Consider the following 21,467-nt stretch of genomic DNA (forward strand, 5'->3'; position numbering starts at 1 on the left):
AATAAGTGAAACTGTTTAAACCTTCTTCTTATCCAAGTACCAATGGCTCAGGCTTATAATCCTAGCTCAGGAGGCTAAGATCTGAGGATCAGGGTTCAAAGCCAGCCAGTGCAGGAAAATCTCTGAGACTCTTATCTCCAATTAAACACCAGAAAACAGGAAATGGAGCTGTGGCTCAAAGTGATGGGGTGTACTAGCTTTGAGTGATGAAGCTCAGGACAGGCCCAGGTCCTGAGAGCAAGCCCCATGACCGACCAAAAAAACCCATACCTAATAGGTTTAATAGGTAAGAGCTAATGAATCTTAAAGAGAAACGGTTGAACTTACATGCATTGTTCTGTAAAATGGAGACCAGGCAGATTTTTTCAATATAGACTGGCCTATATATTTATACTGTTGCTTAGTCAGTAAGTAGACTTTATATTTGAGAAATTAATAGGACTCAGACTGGCCATCTGAAGTAGAGTCCCTCCCTAATTTACTTACTGTGACAGTAATTAATATATTTATTAATTTTTGTAGTGGAACTGGGCCCTCACACTTTAGACTTTATTTAGTAAAGAGAAAGTAAAGGCTACTTAGGAGAGTGAGCAGTGGGACCACATGGTCAGGGACCTGCTGTTTTGTATTGTCTGTCCCTCCCCACCCTTTGCCCCCGCCCCCACTTGGCAATTTGTGAGATGGTGATTTGTTTGGAACAAGCCAGACGCTCCCCTGGTGGTGACCACCAGATTAGGATGGGGGTTGGGGGTGGGCAGCACACTGTCCTGGACCAGTTGTCTGATGTTTTCCTTCATTTCCTCTCTGATTTTTAACTGATTGCTGTTGAGTGTGTCCAGCTCTGTTCTGGCTACTTCTTGCTGAATGGGGGTGACAAATGGGGGCGGGGGGCTGTGACAGCTACCAGAAGAGACTCAGGGGAACCCAGGGACTTTAAGTTGTGGTGATGCAAGTTCTTAGTGTTTTTTATGTTCATGATTATTTGTAGTTTGACTTGATGTAGGTGAGAGAGCTCAAACTTTAGTGATTTAGTTTAGTGATTAGTGATCTAAACACACAAGGCTTTTTTGCTCAGTCTTGAGCTACATTTCCACTTTCAGCATTTTGCTCGTTAATTGGAGATGAGTTCCACAGATTTGCCAGGAAACCCCAGATCTCAGTCTCTGGATGTGACAGATCTTTTTGATCTGGTCGACATTTAATCCTAGATTACAGACATTCATTTGTAATCCTAAAATAATGGTTGTTGAACAATCCTGGCCATGGCAAAAACCTGATGCTGTGCTTTGAGCGTGTTAACATGGAAGAAATAACTACCTTACACATGAAAGTTTGTGCTTAGACCATGATAAAGTCAGGCACAAGTAGAACTTAAGTTTTCTTGAATCATTTTTATTTGCTTTTTAAATCTCAGCAATGAAATTACTTAATTTCCTATGTAAAAAGGCTCACTTCCCATACTGAATTAAAAAATTCTTTTTGGTCAGTCATGGGTGCTGTCCCTGAGCTCTTGCTCAAGTCTAGAGCTCTACCACCTGAAGCACATCTCTACTTGGAGTTTTCTGGTGGTTAATTGGAGATAAGAGTCTCATGGACTTTCCTGCCCTGGCTGGCTTTGAACCTTGGCCCTAGCTGCAATTACAGAGAGGGGTGAGCCACTGGTGCCCAGCTCAGATTGAACTTATTTTGAAATGGTTTATTTAATCACTGAGAAAATGAGCTCTCACACAAAGAACAAAAAGACAAACCATTAAAAAAGCAACACTTAGAAACCATTTGGTGTAAACCAACGGCACAACTCTTAGGGGGAGAGGAAAAGGGGGAGGGGTGGGGGGAGGAATGAGGGAGGAGGTAACAAGTAGAACAAGAAATGTACCCACTGCCTTTCATATGAATCTATAACCCCTCTGTATCACACTTTGACAAAAATATGTAAAAAAAAAAAAAAAAGATCACATTAGTTCCATTGTATAAATTTTACATTTTAAGTATCAGTTGAAATGTATTTATTTTAAAGTAATATTTTGTGGCATTATCATTGGTAGATAATTTGCCTAGCCTGTGTTATGTCCTATATTCTCTTCCTAGTATTATAAAGAAAGCAGCAACGATGTTTCTGGAAAAAAAAAAAAAGAAATGAGCTCTCACATGCTGACAGGTTTTGTGTTTGGTTTGCATAGACCCCGGCACTCACTGAGCAGCCTTGCCACAGCAGTAAAGGAGATCGAGGAGATCCCCGCCTACCTCCCCAATGGGGCAGCCTTGAAGGATTCAGTACAGAAGGCCCGAGACTGGCTGCAGGACGTTGAGGCGCTGCAGGTTGGTTTCAAAGATGCCCTGAATGTGAAGCAGGAATTGGAGAGCTGCAAGGGTATTACGGTGGCTCTCATCTCACCATACAGATCTAGTCTTTTTGGAGTTGACCAGGTTACTAATCTCTTTGGCCTTTTGGATATACTTGGAAACTGTATCCTAACCAGCTTCCCAGATATTTAAAAGCAGTAGATCATTGAGCATTCCCTTTCTTCCATAGCAAGCAGGTCTTGTTTGCACATTGGAGCAAAATAGCCAAAATTGAAGTTGTAAGAGAAGGTGTACTTTTAAAAATTTGATTCTTTGTTTTTTGTTGGTAGATTGGCATTGGAGGTCAAATCAAGAGTAGTAGACATAGTAAATCCCATTGTGTGATAACATGGCTACACCAGGCCTTATACAAGTCCCAGGCTTTTCATTAAGTTTGTGACCTAAAAGCAACCTCCCAACTGTATAAGAAAATGAAACTTAGCAAGTTTTATAATAATATCCAGTGTGATTTGTCATGCAATATTTGTGGCCTTTTGCCTGATGTTATACTTACTGACCTGCATATAAGTTTAGAAAGAGAATTAAATTTACTTGTAGCATTATTTAGAGAAAGTCTTCTTTTTTAAAATGTTGGTACTGGGCCTTGAACTCGGCGTTAGTGTGTTGTCCCTTAGCTTTTTCACTCAAGGCTGACACTCTGCCAGTTGAGCCATAGCTCTAGTTCTGGCTTTTTGTTTGGTGGTTAATTGGAGATAAAAAGTCTCATGGACTTTTCTGGTTGGGGCTGGCTTCGAACCAGGATCCTTAGATCTCAGACTCCTAAATAGCTAGCTAGGATTATAGGTGCAAGCCTCCAGTCCCCCCACCCTTAGTTGTTTTTCTAATCTAGTATATAATTAGTATATCTTTAAAAAGTCTCTTAAACTGCTCTTCTCTTTTCCTCCTTCTATGTTCTACCTTTTGAGATTGTCTGGTTAGAGTTTCTCGCATTGATTTCAATAGTTAGATTCAGTAGTTAAACATGAATTCAGGGGGGAGGTGGGTATGAGGGACAAGGTAACAAACAGTACAAGAAATGTATCCAATGCCTAACGTGTGAAACTGTAACCTCTCTGTACATCAGTTATATAATAAAAACTTAAAAAAAAACATGAATTCAGTAGTTCGTAGTGGATTCATATGTGGATGAATATAGATCTAAGTGTTGGGCAGTATTGTTTACTTTGTGACCGCATCACACTCTGGAGACAGTTCTGGATGACCTCCCCTTAGTACAAGTTGTACATTTATGGACCGGTTCCCTGACCTACTGAATCAGAGTATCTGAAGATAGAACCTGGGAACTGTTTTAAAGCTTTTTGGGTGGTTCTTCAGTGTGGTTAACCTTAAGGACCACTGAGTTTTCTCAGTTCAGTCTCCTGAATAACTTATACTGTTATTTTTTTATTGATGAACGTGCTGGAGTAAAAGCAATCTTTTGGTGGGAGGAGATGGGAGCTTGATATGTAGTTCCACATGTTCTAGACCTTTTGGTCCTCCTGCCTTAGCTTCTGGGATTTTTTATGAGTGTGATGAATGGATTTATGGACCATAGCATACGTACCTTGTGAGTCTAAGAGGACCAGGCTTTCTTGCTGTAAGGGGAACAATTTTGCAATCTGAATTGATCCATTGCTCATGGAATTATTTTTATTCTAAATGGTTTAATTTTTCAGGCTGGAGGACGAGTGCCAGTGCTAGATACACTCGTGGAACTAGTTGCAAGAGGCCGAGCAATCCCAGTACATCTGAATTCTCTACCAAGGCTGGAATTATTGGTAGCTGAAGTCCAGGTTTGGAAAGAATGTGCTGTGAATACATTCTTGACTGAGAATTCTCCATATTCTCTCTTAGAGGTAAGTTTACCACCAGCTCTTCTGCAAGAAGTTAGATCTCCTAGCTTGGAAACGTGTAGGCCATCATCACGCAGGTGGTATCTTGCTGGGTCTTTCCATGTTCTGTGAGTTGTTACAGCAACCTTTAAATGTTTGCTTGATACATTTCAGGATACATACACTATTGAAAGAAAAAAACTTTCCTATTGGGTGAAGTTTTCTATTAAAATTGTATTAATGCTTATCCCTGTTTCACTACCAGAATTTAGCCTGATTGATACAAGGTCCCACCCACCTTTGATAAAATGCTTTAGCTGTACCTTTTCTTGTGTGTGTGTGTGGGCCGTTGTGGTACTGGGGTTTGAAGTCAGGCCTTGTGTACTTGCTAGGCAATCATTCTATCCGTTGAGCCACAATCTCAGCCCTTTTTGCTTTAGGTTTTCCAAGTAGTCTCATGTTCTTGCCTCCTCCATATCTAGGATTACAGGCCTGCACTATTATAGCAACTCTGCACTTTTTGTCTTTCCTATAAACAAAGTTGGTTCTTAAGCATTTTTATCACTGGAAACTATGCCTGCTGGCTTTCCATCCTTCCTCTTTTCCTTCCACCCTCCTTCCAAGTCTTCTGGCCTCAAGGCTGCGTGTTTTAGAAAAACAGTTGTTCAGACACATACATCTGTCCTGCCCTTAGGCTTTTGTTCTGTTTTATCTGAAATTGACTTTACTAATGGTTGTGCTTTGCCCCACATTAGGTGCTGTGTCCTCGTTGTGATATTGGCTTTTTGGGATTGAAAAGGAAGCAGAGAAAGTTGAAAGAGCCCTTGCCAAATGGGAAGAAGAAAAGCACCAAATTAGAGAGTTTGAGTGACCTGGAGAGAGCTTTAACTGAAAGCAAAGAGACTGCTTCAGCTGTGCGTAGTAGGAAGTTTTTCTTCTCATTTCTCTTTTGTTGGGGAAGAATTTCTAATCCTTTGGCTTTACAGATATAATGAAAAGGAAAATAGAATAGCTTTTGACAGTGTAATAGATCTAAATGAGAGATGCTAGAACTAGTGGGGTGTGTAGCGCAGTGGTATAGAAAGAACACTTGAATTGCATTCATAAGGCCCTTGGGCCCTGGGTTCAGTCTCCAGCATTGCGAAATTGAAACGAATGAATGATACCCTTAGTACTGGATGTGGTGGCACACATCTATAATCCCAAGTGCTTGGAGTCTTCAGCAGGAGGTTATAATGTGAGACTTTATACAGGGGTAAAAGGGGGGTTCCACCAAAATACAAGCAGAAAAGCCCTGTAAGTATACTGATTCTTATGAGTGGTAACACTGTTGTTTGAATGTACCATGTTCCAGAAGTGAGGCATGTAGCTAATGCCTTAGTGAGCAGTGTCAGGGAAGATAATAACAGCAATTGTTATGTACTTAGATTTTTTTTTTTTTTGGCTAGTCCTGGTCTTTGGACTCAGGGCCTGAGCACTGTCCCTGGCTTCTTTTTGCTTAAGGCTAGTACTCTACCACTTGAGCCACAGCGTCACTTCTGGCCTTTTCCTATATATGTGGTGCTGGGGAATCGAACCCAGGGCTTCATGTATATGAGGCAAGCACTCTACCACTAGGCCATATTCCCAGCCCAGTTTTGAATGTTTTTTTTTTTGGCCAGTTCTGGGCCTTGGACTCAGGGCCTGAGCACTGTCCCTGGCTTCTTCCCGCTCGAGGCTAGCACTCTGCCTCTTGAGCCACAGCGCCGCTTCTGGCCATTTTCTGTATATGTGGTGCTGGGGAATCGAACCTAGGGCCTCGTGTATCCGAGGCAGGCGCTCTTGCCACTAGGCTATATCCCCAGCCCCTTGAATGTTTTTAATGACACAAATTGTTGCTTGTTGTAGAGTAAGAATGCAGTCTGTGGTATGTAATGACAGGATAAGCCCATACCAGCATCATGGAATGCACTTGCACAGTTGACAGGGACACAGCATAGTAGATGGTGTAATCCCAACACAATGGTAGTTGTATGCCTGATCTGTTGTTGGCCAGGATGTCATAGCACAGTATGTGCCTGTGGGTAGTTTGTCCAGAATGTCAAAACACAATACATGCCCGTGAGGAGAACTAGAGTGAATGGTTTCACTCTTGGGCTGGGTACCTTTCCCCCATCTGTTCTTTTACAGCTGCCTGCCCTCTTGTCATTGACATGGACTTGCTTTGATTTATGCATGTATTTGTAACTTTTTTGGTCCCTTTTGAAGTACATTTGTATATCTCTAGCTGAGGTGTACATCATTTGGGGATTTTTTTTTTTAATTATTTTTTTGTGCTGGTCCTGGGGCTTGAACTTGGAGCCTGGATAGCCTTCCCCTGAGCTTTTGTGCTCAAAACTAGCTCTCTGCCACTTGAGTTACAGCTCTACTTCTGGCTTTTTGGTGGTTAATTGGAGGTTAAGAGCCTCATGGACTTTCCTGGCAAGTCTGGCTTTGAATTGAAAGCCTCAGATCTCAGCCTCCTGAGTAGCTAGGATTACAGGTGTGCCTGGCTTCATTCTGGAATTTTTAATGTATCGATTTTAGTTTATTACTGTATCTGTGGCTCACTTTTGTAAAGACAAATTGTGAGTTATACTTTCCCTTAGATTCTGGTACATGTAAGAAGGAATATGATTCCTACAACAATTGGCTATGTTGGGGTTTGTTAACTCACACAGGTTGGCTTTATGAATAAAGCTATTAAAAAAAAAAACCCAAAGGGCTGGGAATATGGCCTAGTGGCAAAAGTGCTTGTCATATATACATGAAGTCCTAGGTTTGATTCCTCAGAACCCATATATAGAAAATGGCCAGAAGTGGCGCTGTGGCTCAAGTGGCAGAGTGTTAGCCTTGAGCAAAAAGGAAGCCAGGGACAGTGCTCAGGCCCTGAGTTCAAGGCCTAGGACTGACAAAAAAAAAAAAAATACACATATGTCTGTCTGAAACCTTGCATGTCATATCTTTCATAGGTTCTAGTCTATGCCCACTTAGTTCATGGACCTCTGGTTTAAGAACTTGACCTTGATTATGGTAGAACCATAAACAGTCGTAGGTCTGTTATTTGTTTTCTATTTCTAAGCTATGGGGAAGTCTTGTTATCAACAACCTATATATTACTGAAGATGATAGTCATCTACTAGAAACCAGTATATTTTATTTTAATGTACCAAAGATTTGTTACTGATTTACTTGTAGATCTTTCTGGTTGTTTTCAAATCCCTTATTTATACATTTTTCTCCCCCAATTAAAAACAAACAAACAGATAATGGAAAATTCATTTTGGCCTTAACACAGGGTAAAGTGGTTCTGAAGGTGGCAAATATGATTGATTGGGGTGTTTTTTGTTTTTTTTTTTTGCCAGTTCTGGGACTCAAACTCAGGGCCTGAGCACTGTCCCTGGCTTCTTTTTGCTCAAGGCTAGCACTCTACCACTTGAGCCACAGTGCCACTTCTGGCTTTTTTCTACATATGTGGTGCTGAGGAATCGAACCCAGGGCTTCATGTATACGAGACAAGCACTCTACCACTAGGCCATATTCCCAGCACCTGTCTATTTTTTAAAACTGGCAAATTAATGTTTTGAGCATTTAGAAAAGGAAAAGAAGTTCTACAAACCTGTAATGTTTATTTTTGGAGAAAACAATTCTGAAAAATCTGTTTCCTCCTCCTCTCAGTGACATATGTTAGGAAGGCTTTATTGGTCCAGCTCTTTGCTGGATGTCCAGTTGCACTGGGTATTAAGTTTAGGTGGTCAAGGCCATCTCTGACAGGGCTTTAGAGTACTGCCACCTTTAAAATACTTCTACTTCATGGCACATAGTGAATAAGAAAGAAATGTTGGCCTGCTTGTTTACTGCCTGTCTTGTACGGGCAGTAGTAGGTGCTTAGTCTTCTCTGTCAAAGTTCCATTTGTGCACTGTTTGCAAATGGTGTCTAGAGAAATAAGTTCAGTATCACTCAAGATTACAACTACATTCTTGATTCTGCTTATGGGTATCTATAGGTGTTTTCAAGTTATTTGTACAGGTTACTGAGCTCAGTACTTTCCCGGGACTTGTCTGTCTTTAATGAAGAAGAAATAAATGCTTTTATCTATGAGTACATTGCAGCTGTGCACAGGAAGGCCGCCCAGAAGAGGATTTGCCTCTTTGCCTTTGCACTAATGGTCCTATTGTGTGTGAATGGGGGGGGGGGGGGAGAGGGGAGAGGGAGAGGGTACTGGAGCATGAATTCCAGGCCTTAAGGCATGCACATGTGCTTGCAGCACACCAGGAGCCTACTCTTAAGAGAAATACCTTTTCTATCTCAAATACTTTGTAGAAGAATGCAGATGCTAATGGAACTGAAAACAAGTGGAGAGGCAAAAGCAAAGTACAAAATGCCTGTAAATTTCCTAGCTAGGAGCTGACTGTGTGTGCAGGGGTGTAGGCCAGGCAGGCACTCACACTGTTCCTGAGCCAGGCAGAGCGAGTTCTGCCTCTGCCTCGTTGGTTGTCATGGTAGGCCTCGCAGTGCATGCTCTGGTGTGTGCATGTGGAGATTTAGCTGTGGTTTACCCGCACAGCTTAGTGTGAGCGGGAGCTGGATCTGAAGCACTGGCTCCGAGTTTGGGGGAAGCTGAGATCTCCGTGGCACAGTTCTTGATGGTCACCTCTCTTCTAGATGGCAGCACTCGGCGAAGCTCGCCTGAAGGAAATGGAAGCTCTGCAGTCGCTCAGGCTTGCCAACGAAGGGAAACTGCTCTCGCCCGTCCAAGACGTGGAGGTGAAAGTGTGTCTGTGTCAGAAGGCCCCGGCCACTCCAATGATCCAGTGTGAACTCTGCCGAGATGCTTTCCACACAAGTTGTGTGGCAGCGTCCAGCATCCTGCAAAGCCCCCGCATCTGGCTTTGTCCCCACTGTCGGAGGTCCGAGAAGCCCCCGTTAGAGAAAATCCTGCCCCTGCTGGCCTCCCTGCAGCGCATCCGAGTCCGCCTCCCGGAGGGAGATGCACTCCGGTACATGATTGAAAGAACCGTGAACTGGCAGCGCAGAGCCCAGCAGCTGCTCTCGTCAGGGAATCTCAGATTTGTGCCCGACCGCGCGGGCTCAGGACTGTTGTACAGCAGATGGCAGGCCTCCGCAGGACAGGGATCAGAGACCAACAAGGTGAGCCTGGACTTGGCCGCCCTTGGCGCCTGCACAGCTCTGAGCCTTTCTCTTGACCTGTAGCTGTTCCCTGGGTGGTACTGCTGATGACCCCATCACCTGTCTCACTTCCCGCCTGCAGCCGTGTATAGCTGTCATGGCCTCGTTACCTTCCTTTGCTCCTGGTAGTCAGGAGCAGTTCCTTAGGTTCTGCCTCTACAGAGCACATGCTCAGCTTTTGATGTATACCGATAATTTTTTCACTTATATGTGTGTTATACTATATATGTCTTTTAAAGTTACACTGAACGGAACCTCTTTTTCCCTTTTTTGCTCTCGTGTAAGTTACTAAAGGGACACAGCTTCTTGCCTTCTGTGTTTTTAGCCTTTGGAGAAGAATAGTCTTTGTGGGCATTGAAGTCCTGTGTTTCTTCAGAGCAAAGAGTTTGGGTTCCAAAGCCATCTGTGGTCCTACTGCTGGGACAGCAGCGTTTGTGTCTTCTGTCCATGGCTGTGGGAAATGGATGTGAAGCAAGCACATTGAGAATGGAATACTCAGTCTTTTTATATTGATACTCAGTTGTTGTTTTCCAGACCTGAAGTTTGAACTCAGGACATGGGTGCTGCTGCCTGCTTTTCTGCTCAGGGCTAACATTCTACCACATCTATAGTCCCAGCAACACAGGAGGCATTGGTAGTAGGATCACTTGAGCTTAGGCTGGTCATCACAGAAGAAGATCTATCTCAAAAGTAAAGACAAGGGGCTGGGAACATGGCCTCGTAGTAAAGTGCTCGCCTCATATACATGAAGCCCTGGGTTCGATTTCTCAGCACCACATATATAGAGAAAAAGCCAGAAGTGGCGCTGCGGTTCAAGTGGCAGAGTGCTAGCCTTGAGCAAAAAGAAGCCAGGGACAGTGCTCAGGCCCTGAGTTCAAGCCTCAGGACTGGCAAACAAAACAAAACAAAAGACAAGCCCTGGATATTTACTTCAGTGGGAGCACACTTAACTAGTATGTGCCCCTTGTTCTAAACAGCCCTATTTAGAAAGGGGTGGGGGGGGGGGAGAAACAGAATCACAGCTCTTGTGCCATATGAACACAGACATAGGAATTAAATGTTCAGCAGATTAGAGAAAAGGACCAAGCAGTGGCCTCTGTCACATTTCCTGTCAGGCTTGTGGAAATAGAATGCTTTTCAGGTGATCAACTAAATATTTACTGCATAGATGAGCTGTGGCTATTTGGGCAGATGACACCAAGTCATTATCATCTTTACCCAGGGAAACCTTATAAATAAAGGGAAAGGATACAATTAAACAATTCAGGGTCAGAGAAGTATGCCTCTGCTTCCTTTAATAAAACACCAAGGAAATGGGTGGGAGGAGTTTGTATGATTTCTGATAGCTTCTTGTTTGGTTTACTCAAAGGGGTACCTACCTGGAACCTCATAATCTTCAATAAGGATGAAAAGGTTGTGATCTGTTAGCACTCAAAGAAAAATGGCTCATTTCTTAGTGGTCTCTCTGAAGTCAATCCAAGTAAAGCTTGGGAGGATTAAAAGCTTGGTGTAAATTGGGCCAGTTCTCAGATGCCAGGGGACTTACTTCCATTGGGGAAAGCAAGTATCTATTTTCTAGTTGCTTGTTAGATAAATTACTTTTGGTGGGCTGTCAAGGAGCCTGTTCAGTCCTTTAAAAAAAATAGCCTTGTTAGAAAATGTGCTTTTTTTTTTTTTTTCCATTAGGTTTCTCAACCTCCTGGCACAACATCCTTTTCCTTGCCTGAAGATTGGGACAACAGAACCTCATACTTACACTCTCCCTTCTCCACTGGTCAGAGTTGTGTCCCCCTCCACGGTTTGTATTTCATCAGTACTGCTGTCTTGAGGGCCAGGTAGACACAGGTTATCTCTGTCCTTTATCCTTAAAGGCAGGACATGGGTCACTGTGCACTTGCTGTACAGTGGTACTTGTGGTCATATTTGAAGGTTTGCAAATGCAAAAGAAAAGAGGAAAGCCTTGTCCATTGCTTTCAGGGATGAGAGGAGTCATCTATGGCAACTAATGAACACTGTATATCTAGTCTGATACTAAGTCATGGGCTCCCTTGTTCCAATTTTTCTTCCTGTTTTTGGTGGCAGTCCTGGCTCTTGAACTCAGGGCCTGGCACTGTCTCTGCTGAGCTTTTTTGCTCAAGTACCACTTGAGCCACAAATTCACTTCTGGCTTTTTTTGTGGTTAGTTGGAGATAGAGTCCTGGGACTTTCCTGCCTAGGCTGGCTGTGAACCAGAATCTTCAGATCTCGGCTTCCCAAATAGCTAGGATTACAGCTATCGACTATTGGTGCCTGACTTCCTTCTTTCTTTCTTTCTTTCTTTCTTTCTTTCTTTCTTTCTTTCTTTCTTTCTTTCTTTCTTTCTTTCTTTCTTTCTTTCCTTCTTTCCTTCTTTCCTTCTTTCTTTCCTTCTTTCCTTCTTTCCTTCTTTCCTTCTTTCCTTCTTTCCTTCCTTCTTTCCTTCTTTCCTTCTTTCCTTCTTTCCTTCTTTCCTTCTTTCCTTCTTTCCTTCTTTCCTTCCTTCCTTCCTTCCTTCCTTCCTTCCTTCCTTCCTTCCTTCCTTCCTTCCTTCCTTCCTTCCTTCCTTCAGTCCTGGGTCTTGGACTCAGGGCCTGAGCACTGTCCCTGGCTTCTTTTTGCTCAAGGCTAGCACTCTGCCACTTGAGCCACAGCGCCACTTCTGGCCATTTTCTATATATGGGTGCTGAGGAATCAAACCTAGGACTTCATGTATACGTGGCAAGCACTTTTGCCACTAGGCCATATTCCCAGCCCTTCGGGTTTTTTTTTTGGCCAGTCCTGGGCCTTGGACTCAGGGCCTGAGCACTGTCCCTGGCTTCTTCCCGCTCAAGGCTAGCACTCTGCCACTTGAGCCACAGCGCCGCTTCTGGCCGTTTTCTGTATATGTGGTGCTGGGGAATCGAACCTAGGGCCTCGTGTATCCGAGGCAGGCACTCTTGCCACTAGGCTATATCCCCAGCCCGGGTTTTTTTTTTTTTAATAGCTTTATTCATAAAGCCAACCTGTGTGAGTTAACAAACCCCAACATAGCCAACTGTTGTAGGAATCATATTCCTTCTTACATGTACCAGAATCTCATTCAACAATGAGTTCTGTGTTGCAAAAGAGGATATACTGTTTGCACTTGTCTGTAAGATTTTGTTAGAAAACTAAGCAAAGACTGTTGTTTCAGTTTTTAAGTGGCATTTTTCCTGGCTACGTAGGAAGTATAAATTGGTGGACCATGACCAGGCCCACCTAGACATACACTTGAGATCCTATTTTTAAAATGAAGATAGAAAGGGCTGGGGAATCGCTTAACTGGTGAAGCATCTGCCCAGCCAAGCACCAAGCCCTGAGTTCAACCCCCCCAGTGCTACCAAAAACACACAAAACAAGAGTCTTGTAAAGGACTTTGGCGATCATCCACATTTGAAGCCTACCTCCTTTTTTCTCAGCAGTAAACGACACTCTGAATTTTGCCTAAAGCTTCAACATGCCTGATCCTCAAGCATTCCCTCTCAGCCTGGCCCTACCCATATGGTCAGAACTCCTGCCTGGGCTGCCAGCCTCATTCTGTGTATTCAAGTAAAAGTTGTCATGGCAGCAGGCGCGCTCTCCTGCACTAACAACATGCAGGGAGAAATTCTGCTGCAGTAAATACCTCCCCAGTAACCAGGGGTCTTAGGAGTTGCAGTTTGGGTGTATGGGTTGTATTGTGGCTCTAGGCACATTGAATGAACCTAACTTGAACTGAGCACAGTTTAAGAAGGACTGGGTGGAAGTGGTCTGAGGGGCACTCCTTCTGTGTGTGCCCCAGGCATTTCACACACTGATGTGCATGTGGAAACACTTTGATGGGTCTGCTCTTCTACAGGCATCAGTCCAGAAGTGAATGAGCTGTTGATGGAAGCCCAGCTACTCCAGGTATCCCTTCCTGAAATTCAGGAACTTTACCAGACTTTACTTGCAAAGCCAAGCCCTGCTCAGCAAGCTGACCGCAGCTCACCTGTTCGATCCAGCAATGAGAAGGTGAGTGGCCCCCAGGTTTGGGAGGAGGCGGAGCCTGCGGCTGGGCCAGACTTTGCCGTGTCCTTCATCTCAGTGGTTTGGTGTCCTTAATCCACAAAGGTGCCAAATTGGACATCACTGCAGAAGGTTGGGTTCATAGCCTGGGTTTGAGTCCTGTTACATGGATTTTTCTTTGTTTTTTGGTTAGCCAGGTAGACTTCACATTCCCACAGGATAATAGTGAGATGCAGTATTAGTTGTGTCTGTAAGAGAAACACTGAGCAGATGAAAATAATAGCTGGATGCTTGCTGGTGCTTCATGCCTATAGTTCTAACTACTTGGAAGGCTCAGAGCAGAAGGATTGAACTTTGAGGCCAGTCTGGGTAGATGAGCTTGTGAACTCATATCTCACAAGTAACCAGCAGAACCAGGGCGGGGTTGGAAGTGTGGCTCAATTAGCAGAGCATTAGCCCTGAATTAAAACCTTCGTATATCTAAAAGAAAAAATATAATTTTATCTGAAAGGACCTTCTATTGTTAAAAAACAAATGTCAAAAAAAATGTTAAAAAAAATTGAACATACTCTATATTGAGCAAATAAGTGCATGTTATTCTGCACCTAAGAAGAGGACAGCCAGTGTGTGTAAGGGTTGAGAATGCCTGTCTTAAAGCTGATCTTATTGATGGGTGCTATGTACAAGTCCTTAGCACAGCTAAGGGTACTGGGCCCACCTCCTCCTAATGAGCTACCCATCCATCCCCTTGAACACCCCTGAGAATATATAGCCAGGATAGAACTCTAGAAAAAAGGCTGAAGCCATGTCAGAGAAAATGCTCACGAAAGGTGGTACAGCATTTACAATGTTTTCCGTTGCAATCCCAAATGGTATCATGCAGGAGGCGACTGACTGTACCTGTGTTCAGCAACATACTTCTACAGAGTAGTGGCTGGGCATCCTATAAGGAGCATCGTAGCACAGGACTCTAGGTTGCAGAGAGACATAAACAGTTAGGTTGAAACTCTGCATTTACTCACAGATATCGTGAGAAGATCTCTAAGCATGTTTCATGTGCTGGTCGGTGAATCTCAGGAGAGTTGGTTACACTTGCCTGTAGTTGTAGTACCTGGGGGCAGGGTTGTTGGCACTGTGGGCCTCTTCTCATTGACAGAATTTCTTTAGTTTGGCTAGGTTAGCAGGAGGCAAACACTAGGCTGACATGGAGTTTGTTCATCTTCCCCCCAGAATGACTGCTGCCGAGGGAAACGTGAGGGAACCACCAGTCTCGAGAGGAAACTGAAGAGACGCCTGGAAAGAGAAGATCTCTCCAGTGAGCCCTGGGAGCGAGTTAAAAAAATGCGGACCCCCAAAAAGAAGAAAATGAAACTGAGCCACCCCAAGGACATGAACAATTTCAAATTAGAGAGAGAGCGTAGTTATGAATTAGTCCGTTCTACCGAAACTCATTCCCTGCCCTCAGACACATCCTATTCTGAGCAGGAGGACTCTGAGGACGAAGATGCCATCTGCCCAGCCGAGAGCTGCCTGCAGCCAGAAGGAGACGAGGTCAGTGAGGTTTGGGCCGTAGAGGACATGCTTTCCCTTAACTGACACCCTGTAAGCTAGGCCTCACCTCGCTGGGTCTTTCTCTTCTGCTTGTCTGCTTTGAGCCGATCTGAGCGGATTGCTCAGCCTCCCCCCACTGGTCTCTGCTCTTAACCATCGTTCCTGGGTCTCATCCCTTCTCTTGAAGAAACTCTCGTTCTCCCCTTTTTCCTTCTCTTGCTCCTCCAGCTTTCACCGTCCCGGCGCTATGAAGGTGGGAGGGATGCGGATGCAGTGCCCGTTTTCGTACTGCCGCTGACTGTGCAGCTCTCAGCCCAAAGCAGTCGCGACTTGAAGAATGACTTTGACTCGGCTGCTTTGGCTGGTGGGCCAGCCACGCTCCTGTGGCCTAGCTGCAGTGCCCGAGCTCCCAGAGGTGGGCCCGCGGCCGGCAGTGGCAAACGGCCTGCCCACGTGTGAATGGCATTGTTTCCTCTGAACCCCCCATCTCCCTGCTCTTTGTAACCAGGTGGACTGGGTCCAGTGTGATGGCAGCTGCAATCAGTGGTTTCATCAGGTCTGTGTTGGTGTTTCTCCAGAGATGGCAGAGAAGGAAGACTACGTGTGTGCGCGCTGCACTGGGAAGGACGCCCCAAGCCGAAAGTAAAAACAAAACAAATGCCCCCCAGTGTCTGTAATTCAGGACTCCAACCAGGAAGATCTCCTCAAATCTCAGCAAAGCTACAGGACTGGTGCCAGGCCAGCCTGTATTCGGTGCTATTTCTATTCCTACGGGATCATTTTTCCAGAACTCTTTGAAAAAAAGAAAAAAACAACTAAAAAATTTTTTGACACTTTTTGTATTTTTTTCCTTGAGAGCTGTTTGTGGTGTTGAGGTTGCGATGCAGGTGTTTTTGGAGGGTCTCGCCAGTTGGGAAGGCATTGGAGCTGGCACCTTTTCCTGTACAGCGCTGACGGGTGCCTCCGTCCGGGACTCCCCGGCCCACGAGTCCACCTCGCCAGAGGGGCCCCAGAAATTCCAGTAACCCCTCGTTGGAGGAATCTTTCTCATTTACTCTGTTACTACATCGGGGGATTTTAAGTTGTTCACTTTTGGGGGTTTTGTTTGTTTCTTTATCCACTTTTCTTTTCTCTGGTAGACTTAGGTTTATTTATCTGAGCAATAACTTCTATGTTGGTTTCAGTGGCTGGAATTAAAACAAAAACAAAACAAACTCCCAAACAGTGTGTTGGTGCTTTAGCATGGGTTCATGTACAGAAAGCAGATGTCTAGTTTCTGGTGTCACTGACGCACTGTGACCTCAAAGAGGACGGACTGCGCTGTAAGTAATGGCCACGGCTGTATTTTGGCTTTTGCCCTGCCCATTTCTTCCTCTCCTACTTTTTTGGTAGCTTGTATCAAATGTTGCATTTATATTGTGGAATAAATCCTTGGTCCTAATATAATACTAAATGTTGGTTATTTAGAGCCAGAAACCACAGCTGCCCTGCCCTCGTCACTTCCGGCCTGCCTCTGCCCAGGCAGGCTGCGGACGCGCCGCAGGGGCCAGGGCTCGGTTCTTCTGAGGCCTGCCCTTCCACGGGCCGCACCGAGGAAGGCCCGCTGGGCTCAGAGCCGAGAGCCTGCCTTAGAACCACGATCTCTGCTGGTCCTGCAGCCAGTCCTGTGGATGTGATTCCTGCATTTTGAAATGCCAGGAAACTTGGTTTATGAGGCACTTTCTTCTTCATGGGGTCAGTTTTAGTGTCTGGGGTGAGGGAGAACTCGGGAGCCGCTCCAGGCTCTGCCTCTCCAACTCGTCCTTACCCAGTGCTGGAGGACAGCCATGGAGCTGTGGAGGAGCGCTGCCTCCTTTTCTTCAGCTCCACAGCGGAGCCGTCTTGGTGACTGAAGACTTGCTCCTAGGCTTACTCTGCAGCTGTAACCCAGACAGTGGGAGAGCGAACAACACACAGTAGTGGAGTGGTGTGCCAGAGCCTCACTGTGCAGCCCCTTCCCATGCGGTTCACGAGGGCGCTGCAAGGTCAGGTCCTTTCTACCTGTGGTAGTTGGGGTATCTTGCCCTGGCTGATCGGGGCTCTGGGGTCAGATGAAAAAGAACTATCTTTGCACAAGCAAGCCTTTAAAAATCCAGAAGCCTCCGTAGGCTTGAAAGGGGCCCCTTGGGACTGTGGGTGCAGCTCACCATTGCGCATGTTCAGCTCACCTGTCTAGTGTGAGAACCTCTCCTCCACCCCAGCTTTCCCCCTCCCTGCATGAGTTGTGCCTCGTCCCTGGTTGTAGCAGCACAAGGGGACAGGAGCGGGTAGGTGCACGTTTGAACCGTCTCCTCCCTGGCTGGGAAGTACTCACCTTTCTACATGGGTTGATGCTGGGGTTGAAGTGAGTTGCTCAAAATTACAGTGCTGGTGAATGACAAAGCCTAGGTTTTTTATTCCATTTCTTCTGGACTCATCCTACCCTTGTACACAGTCGAGTGCAAATGAACAAATAACATTTGCTGTCCATCTTAGGTCTGTTTGGTAGCCATGTCTGTAGACCTATGTAGTTGACCAAAAATGGCATCTCGTTGTGTGAGCTGTGAAGTGTGGGAACAGATGAGCCCCACAGAATCCCACTTGGGTTTCCACGTCACGGCCCTGCAGCTAGCTGCGGCCGGCTTGCAGTCAGTCCTCTCTGAGGACTGTTGTGTTTCCTTCCAGATCAGACGAGGGCTTCATACATAGACTTTGGCTTTCCTGTACCTGGCCACTAGGCAGGGGAAAGATTGTGCGACTTCCACTAGCTGTAAAGGAGCTTGACATGTTCGTAGCATCAATGTCACATCCTGGAAATTGGAACTCATTTTAACATTTAAAGGTGAACCTCAAGCAGAAGTGCCACTTGTGGTGGAGGTTGGTACAAACATAACTCACTCTGGATTTTTCTGTCACATAGAGCTTAAAAAAACAAAATGAGATCTTGAGGCTTTGGATCTACATTGGCAGAATTGGCCGAGATGCATGTAGTTTGCCATTTTACTCACCATAAATAGCAATGTGATCTGGGTATGGTGACTTACACCTGTAATCCCAACATCTGGGGGACTTAAGATAGGTGGGTCTTAAGTTTGAGTCCAGCCTAGGTTAAAAAACAAAAAAGACAATAGAACCTGTCTCCAAAGTAAAATGGCTGGTGGCATAGCTCAAGTAGTGGTAGGACATTGGCCCAGTATGCTTGAAGCATTAGTTCAGCCCCCAGTACTTTTGAGTATTCTCCATCAGCTAAAGCCAGGCTGGCCATGTATGCCTGTAATCCCAGCACTGGGAAGGCTGAGCCTGAGATACAGTGACACTCCCACATCTCTAAATGCTAATGGATGAGTGAATAAACGAGACACAGTGTGCTTATTGAGCATTAGTTGTTGGTAAGTAGATCTGGACAGGACTAGATAGCCGCTTCCTTAGCACCTGATAGGGTGATACTCTGAAAGCAAGGTACTCCCTTTGCAGAGGTTTCTGCCTCTGCACCCCCCCCCCCCCCGCCGTAGTTCTGATGGGTGTTTGGCCTTGATATATATTTATTGTCCATGGGTGATTCCTGGGCTCAATCCCATCTGGCCTTCTCACCATATAACAGACTGGGGTGGACCACAGGTGCCTACATATAATACATATGACATGGGTAAAATTGAACATTAACTTATTGCCACAAACTAAGCCAGATCTGGTCAACCATAGCCGACAGGCATGTGCTAGCCTGTGCTAGATGCGTCTCTGAGGATGGGGCTCAGTGGTGTATAGCACTTGCCTAGCACCATGGAGTCCTGAATTCAACTCTTGGCAGTGCCAGAAGAAAAAGAAAGGGGCATTTCTTGCAGCCCTGCAGAAACATGGAATCTGAAGAAAGCGCCTGCTAGAAGAGCTGGGGAAAGCGGTGAAGAGCCGCTGTTGGCCTGTGTGATCTCACCTGATCTGACCCGAGGGGCAGGGTTCTGCCTCAACGACTGGCTGCAAAGCCCCAGAGGAACGCCTTCCCCAAGGCCGCCCTCTGCACGAGGTCTTCTCCGCTTCTTCCTCTGGGGCTTCATGTGTAAGGATACCGAAAAGCTGCCTCAAGAGTAACTGTGTAACACTCTCCTTTAGGGCATAAAGAATTCACTTGTGGGATGTATAGTTCACTTGCTCCAAACTTATGTGAACAAGCCAGGATGGCTCACACCTGTAATTTGGCTGCTCAGTAAGAGGCTGAGATCTGAGGACCACACTTGGAAGACAGCCTGGGCAGGAAAGTGAGATTCCAATTAACCACCAGAAAACCGGAAGTGGTGCTGTGGCTCAAGTGGTAGAGCCAACCTTGAGCCAAAGAAGCTCAGGAGCAGCACCCAAGCCCAGAGTTCAAGCCCCACAACTGACCAAAACCAAAAAAATGCTTGCATGGAAACATGCCTTTACATTTTTATCAGTGTAAATGGGACATTCTGAACCAGTCAACAATAGTGCCCGCTCCCTGCGCGGGTTCTAGGCTAATTGCCCAGGCTGCTGGGCTGCAAGCTGGTAGTGGCTAAACCTGCCTTGCCATGGAGGAATGGAATGGTGAGATCCCGTGATCTGGGCATTGAATAAGGCCTGGGCTCTTATTTCTACTTTCCCTTTGGTGGGAACAAATTTTAAAATGACCTTTCTGAGGAAGTGTTATTTGCCCTATTTAAAGTAGAACAAATATTGTACTGCTTGGCAAGCTGAAGAGCATTTCAAGTGGTGGGCTTCCTGCCTGGCCTGCTGCTTTCCCACCAACCATGGTTGGTGTATCACACTTGGCTCCTTTGCATGACGGGCACGGGTGATCTGGAAGAACCCCTTGGCTTTGCCCTCCATCCTGTGTATTCACGGCTCAGGTGCAGGGCAAGAGCAAGCCCTGCACACACTTGCTCAGCAGTGGGGCTCACAAGCACATCCTTAGGAAGGCAGGCAGAGGTGGGTAAGGTAAGGGAGTGTCTACTGCTTAAGGCCACGTGGTCTAGCTGGAAGGTGTTCTAAGCTCCCAGGAGAAGATGAGACATGGGCTGGAAACATGGCTGAAGCAGTGGAGTCCCTGCCTAGCAAGTTCAAAGCCCCCAGTTCGAACCTCAGTACCACTCAGTGAGGCAAAACCGGCACTGTCCTGATCCTCGGCCAGTTGTGGCCCAGTTGGAGTTGTGTTCCAGTGCTGAGGGAGCCACTCCTGTGACCAGTACGACTGAAGCAAATCACTACACAAACAGCAAATAAAAAGAGCCAGGGTATAGCTTGCTGGTGCTGGAAGAGGTGAACTAGGCATGAGTGAGCTGAGCATCGGCCTTATTCTAAGGAGCTGCTGCTCTGTTGGGGGTTTCTACAGGCTTCACAACTAACAGCACTGCCCCCGAGGTGGGTGCACCTGCTTCACCTCTGTTCCCCACTCACCCATCCCCTTGATTCCTGGCTGCAGAGACTAGGATGAGTGAACGTGGCCCAGGATTTAACCTTCCCTCACCAGTCAGTTGTCTGGCCCTGGTTATATAGATGCTTTTATTTTTTTTAGAGAGCCCTTGAAATCTTAGGGTTGATGGCCACCCCTCAGTGGGCAAGATACCTCAGCAATCAGCGCCCTCTTCCCTACTGAGGCAGGGCACGCCGCCAGTGCGGTTCTGTGTTCCACGGCGATGCCGGTCGGACCTCTGTATCGTGCAGCTTAGCAGCTTAGCAGAAGCAGGTCCTGGGCACAGGCTTCTGGTCTTGGTCTTGCTTGGAAGACCAGCACAGATCAGGGTGGATGTGAGGCCTGCAGTTTGCTTTTGGGGTTCCACTTGTCCACTGCGCTCTACTGAACCCACAGAAACTTCAAAGAGCAAAAGTGAACTCACTGTTAAGTCAAAGAAGCATAATGTTTTGAAGGCAAAGCTGAAGAGGAATTGGAGAAGGAATAAGGCCTTGTAGACTTCCAAGTCCTGGGCTCAGCAGTCTGCGCCATGCATTTTATTCAGCGCGCCTCTGAACTAGGCTTAAGGGAACTCTGGCTGCCATTCCAGCCTCAGACGCCAGGTGGCACCATTCACATTCCATAAAGTGCCTATGGATCTTGATAAATTCATATAGGTTCAACCATCCTATTCAAGTTTGCCAGAACTAGGGCCACAGATTGATTTTAGGAAAATTTCAACAAAATTATTAAGGAGTTAAAACTTCTGGTCCTTGCTGGACGAGAAAGCCCTTGGGTGCTTGTACATAGTCTTCCACTTACTTCAGTCTTTAAGTGGATTTATTTACAGAGTCAAAGGAATATAGAAAAGACAGGCCCTTTGGTGCAGCCATTATAATTTAAGAGTTGACTATAGGAACAAGCTATCCCTGGCCAGAGGTTTGTTAATTCCCTCAGAGCTAGGAGAAGGTCTGGGGGCAGAAACTAGGGAAGGTTTCCTGCTGGTCCAGAATGGCTAGGTCTCACTTTTTTTTTTTTTTTGGCCAGTGCTGGGGCTTGGACTCAGGGGCTGAGCACTGTCCTTGGCTTT

General features: G+C 45.8%; 1 protein-coding gene, 1 long non-coding RNA gene and 1 pseudogene across 2 annotated transcripts in view; 1 reads left to right on the plus strand and 2 right to left on the minus strand.

The window, feature by feature from the left end:
• Positions 1-16,502, plus strand: part of Kdm5b (lysine demethylase 5B) — a 73,378-nt gene extending 56,876 nt beyond the window's left edge. The window contains exons 20-27 of the mRNA XM_048357229.1: positions 2,181-2,319; positions 4,020-4,199; positions 4,931-5,089; positions 8,860-9,345; positions 11,071-11,182; positions 13,259-13,413; positions 14,638-14,958; positions 15,467-16,502. Of these exons, the coding sequence (XP_048213186.1) occupies positions 2,181-2,319; positions 4,020-4,199; positions 4,931-5,089; positions 8,860-9,345; positions 11,071-11,182; positions 13,259-13,413; positions 14,638-14,958; positions 15,467-15,604 (1,690 nt within the window). The 3' untranslated portion in view covers positions 15,605-16,502. The remainder of the gene's footprint in view (positions 1-2,180; positions 2,320-4,019; positions 4,200-4,930; positions 5,090-8,859; positions 9,346-11,070; positions 11,183-13,258; positions 13,414-14,637; positions 14,959-15,466) is intronic.
• LOC125359473 overlaps positions 1-21,467 on the minus strand; it is a 29,445-nt gene that overhangs the window by 2,506 nt on the left and 5,472 nt on the right. The window contains exons 3-4 of the long non-coding RNA XR_007212560.1: positions 18,382-18,385; positions 18,017-18,022 (exon numbers count right to left, since the gene is read on the minus strand). This is a non-coding gene — a long non-coding RNA (uncharacterized LOC125359473). The remainder of the gene's footprint in view (positions 1-18,016; positions 18,023-18,381; positions 18,386-21,467) is intronic.
• On the minus strand, positions 12,450-12,564 carry LOC125360298 (annotated as a pseudogene).

The sequence above is a fragment of the Perognathus longimembris genome, chromosome 11 (assembly GCF_023159225.1).
Source record: "Perognathus longimembris pacificus isolate PPM17 chromosome 11, ASM2315922v1, whole genome shotgun sequence".
NCBI classification, from domain to species: Eukaryota; Metazoa; Chordata; class Mammalia; order Rodentia; family Heteromyidae; genus Perognathus; species Perognathus longimembris.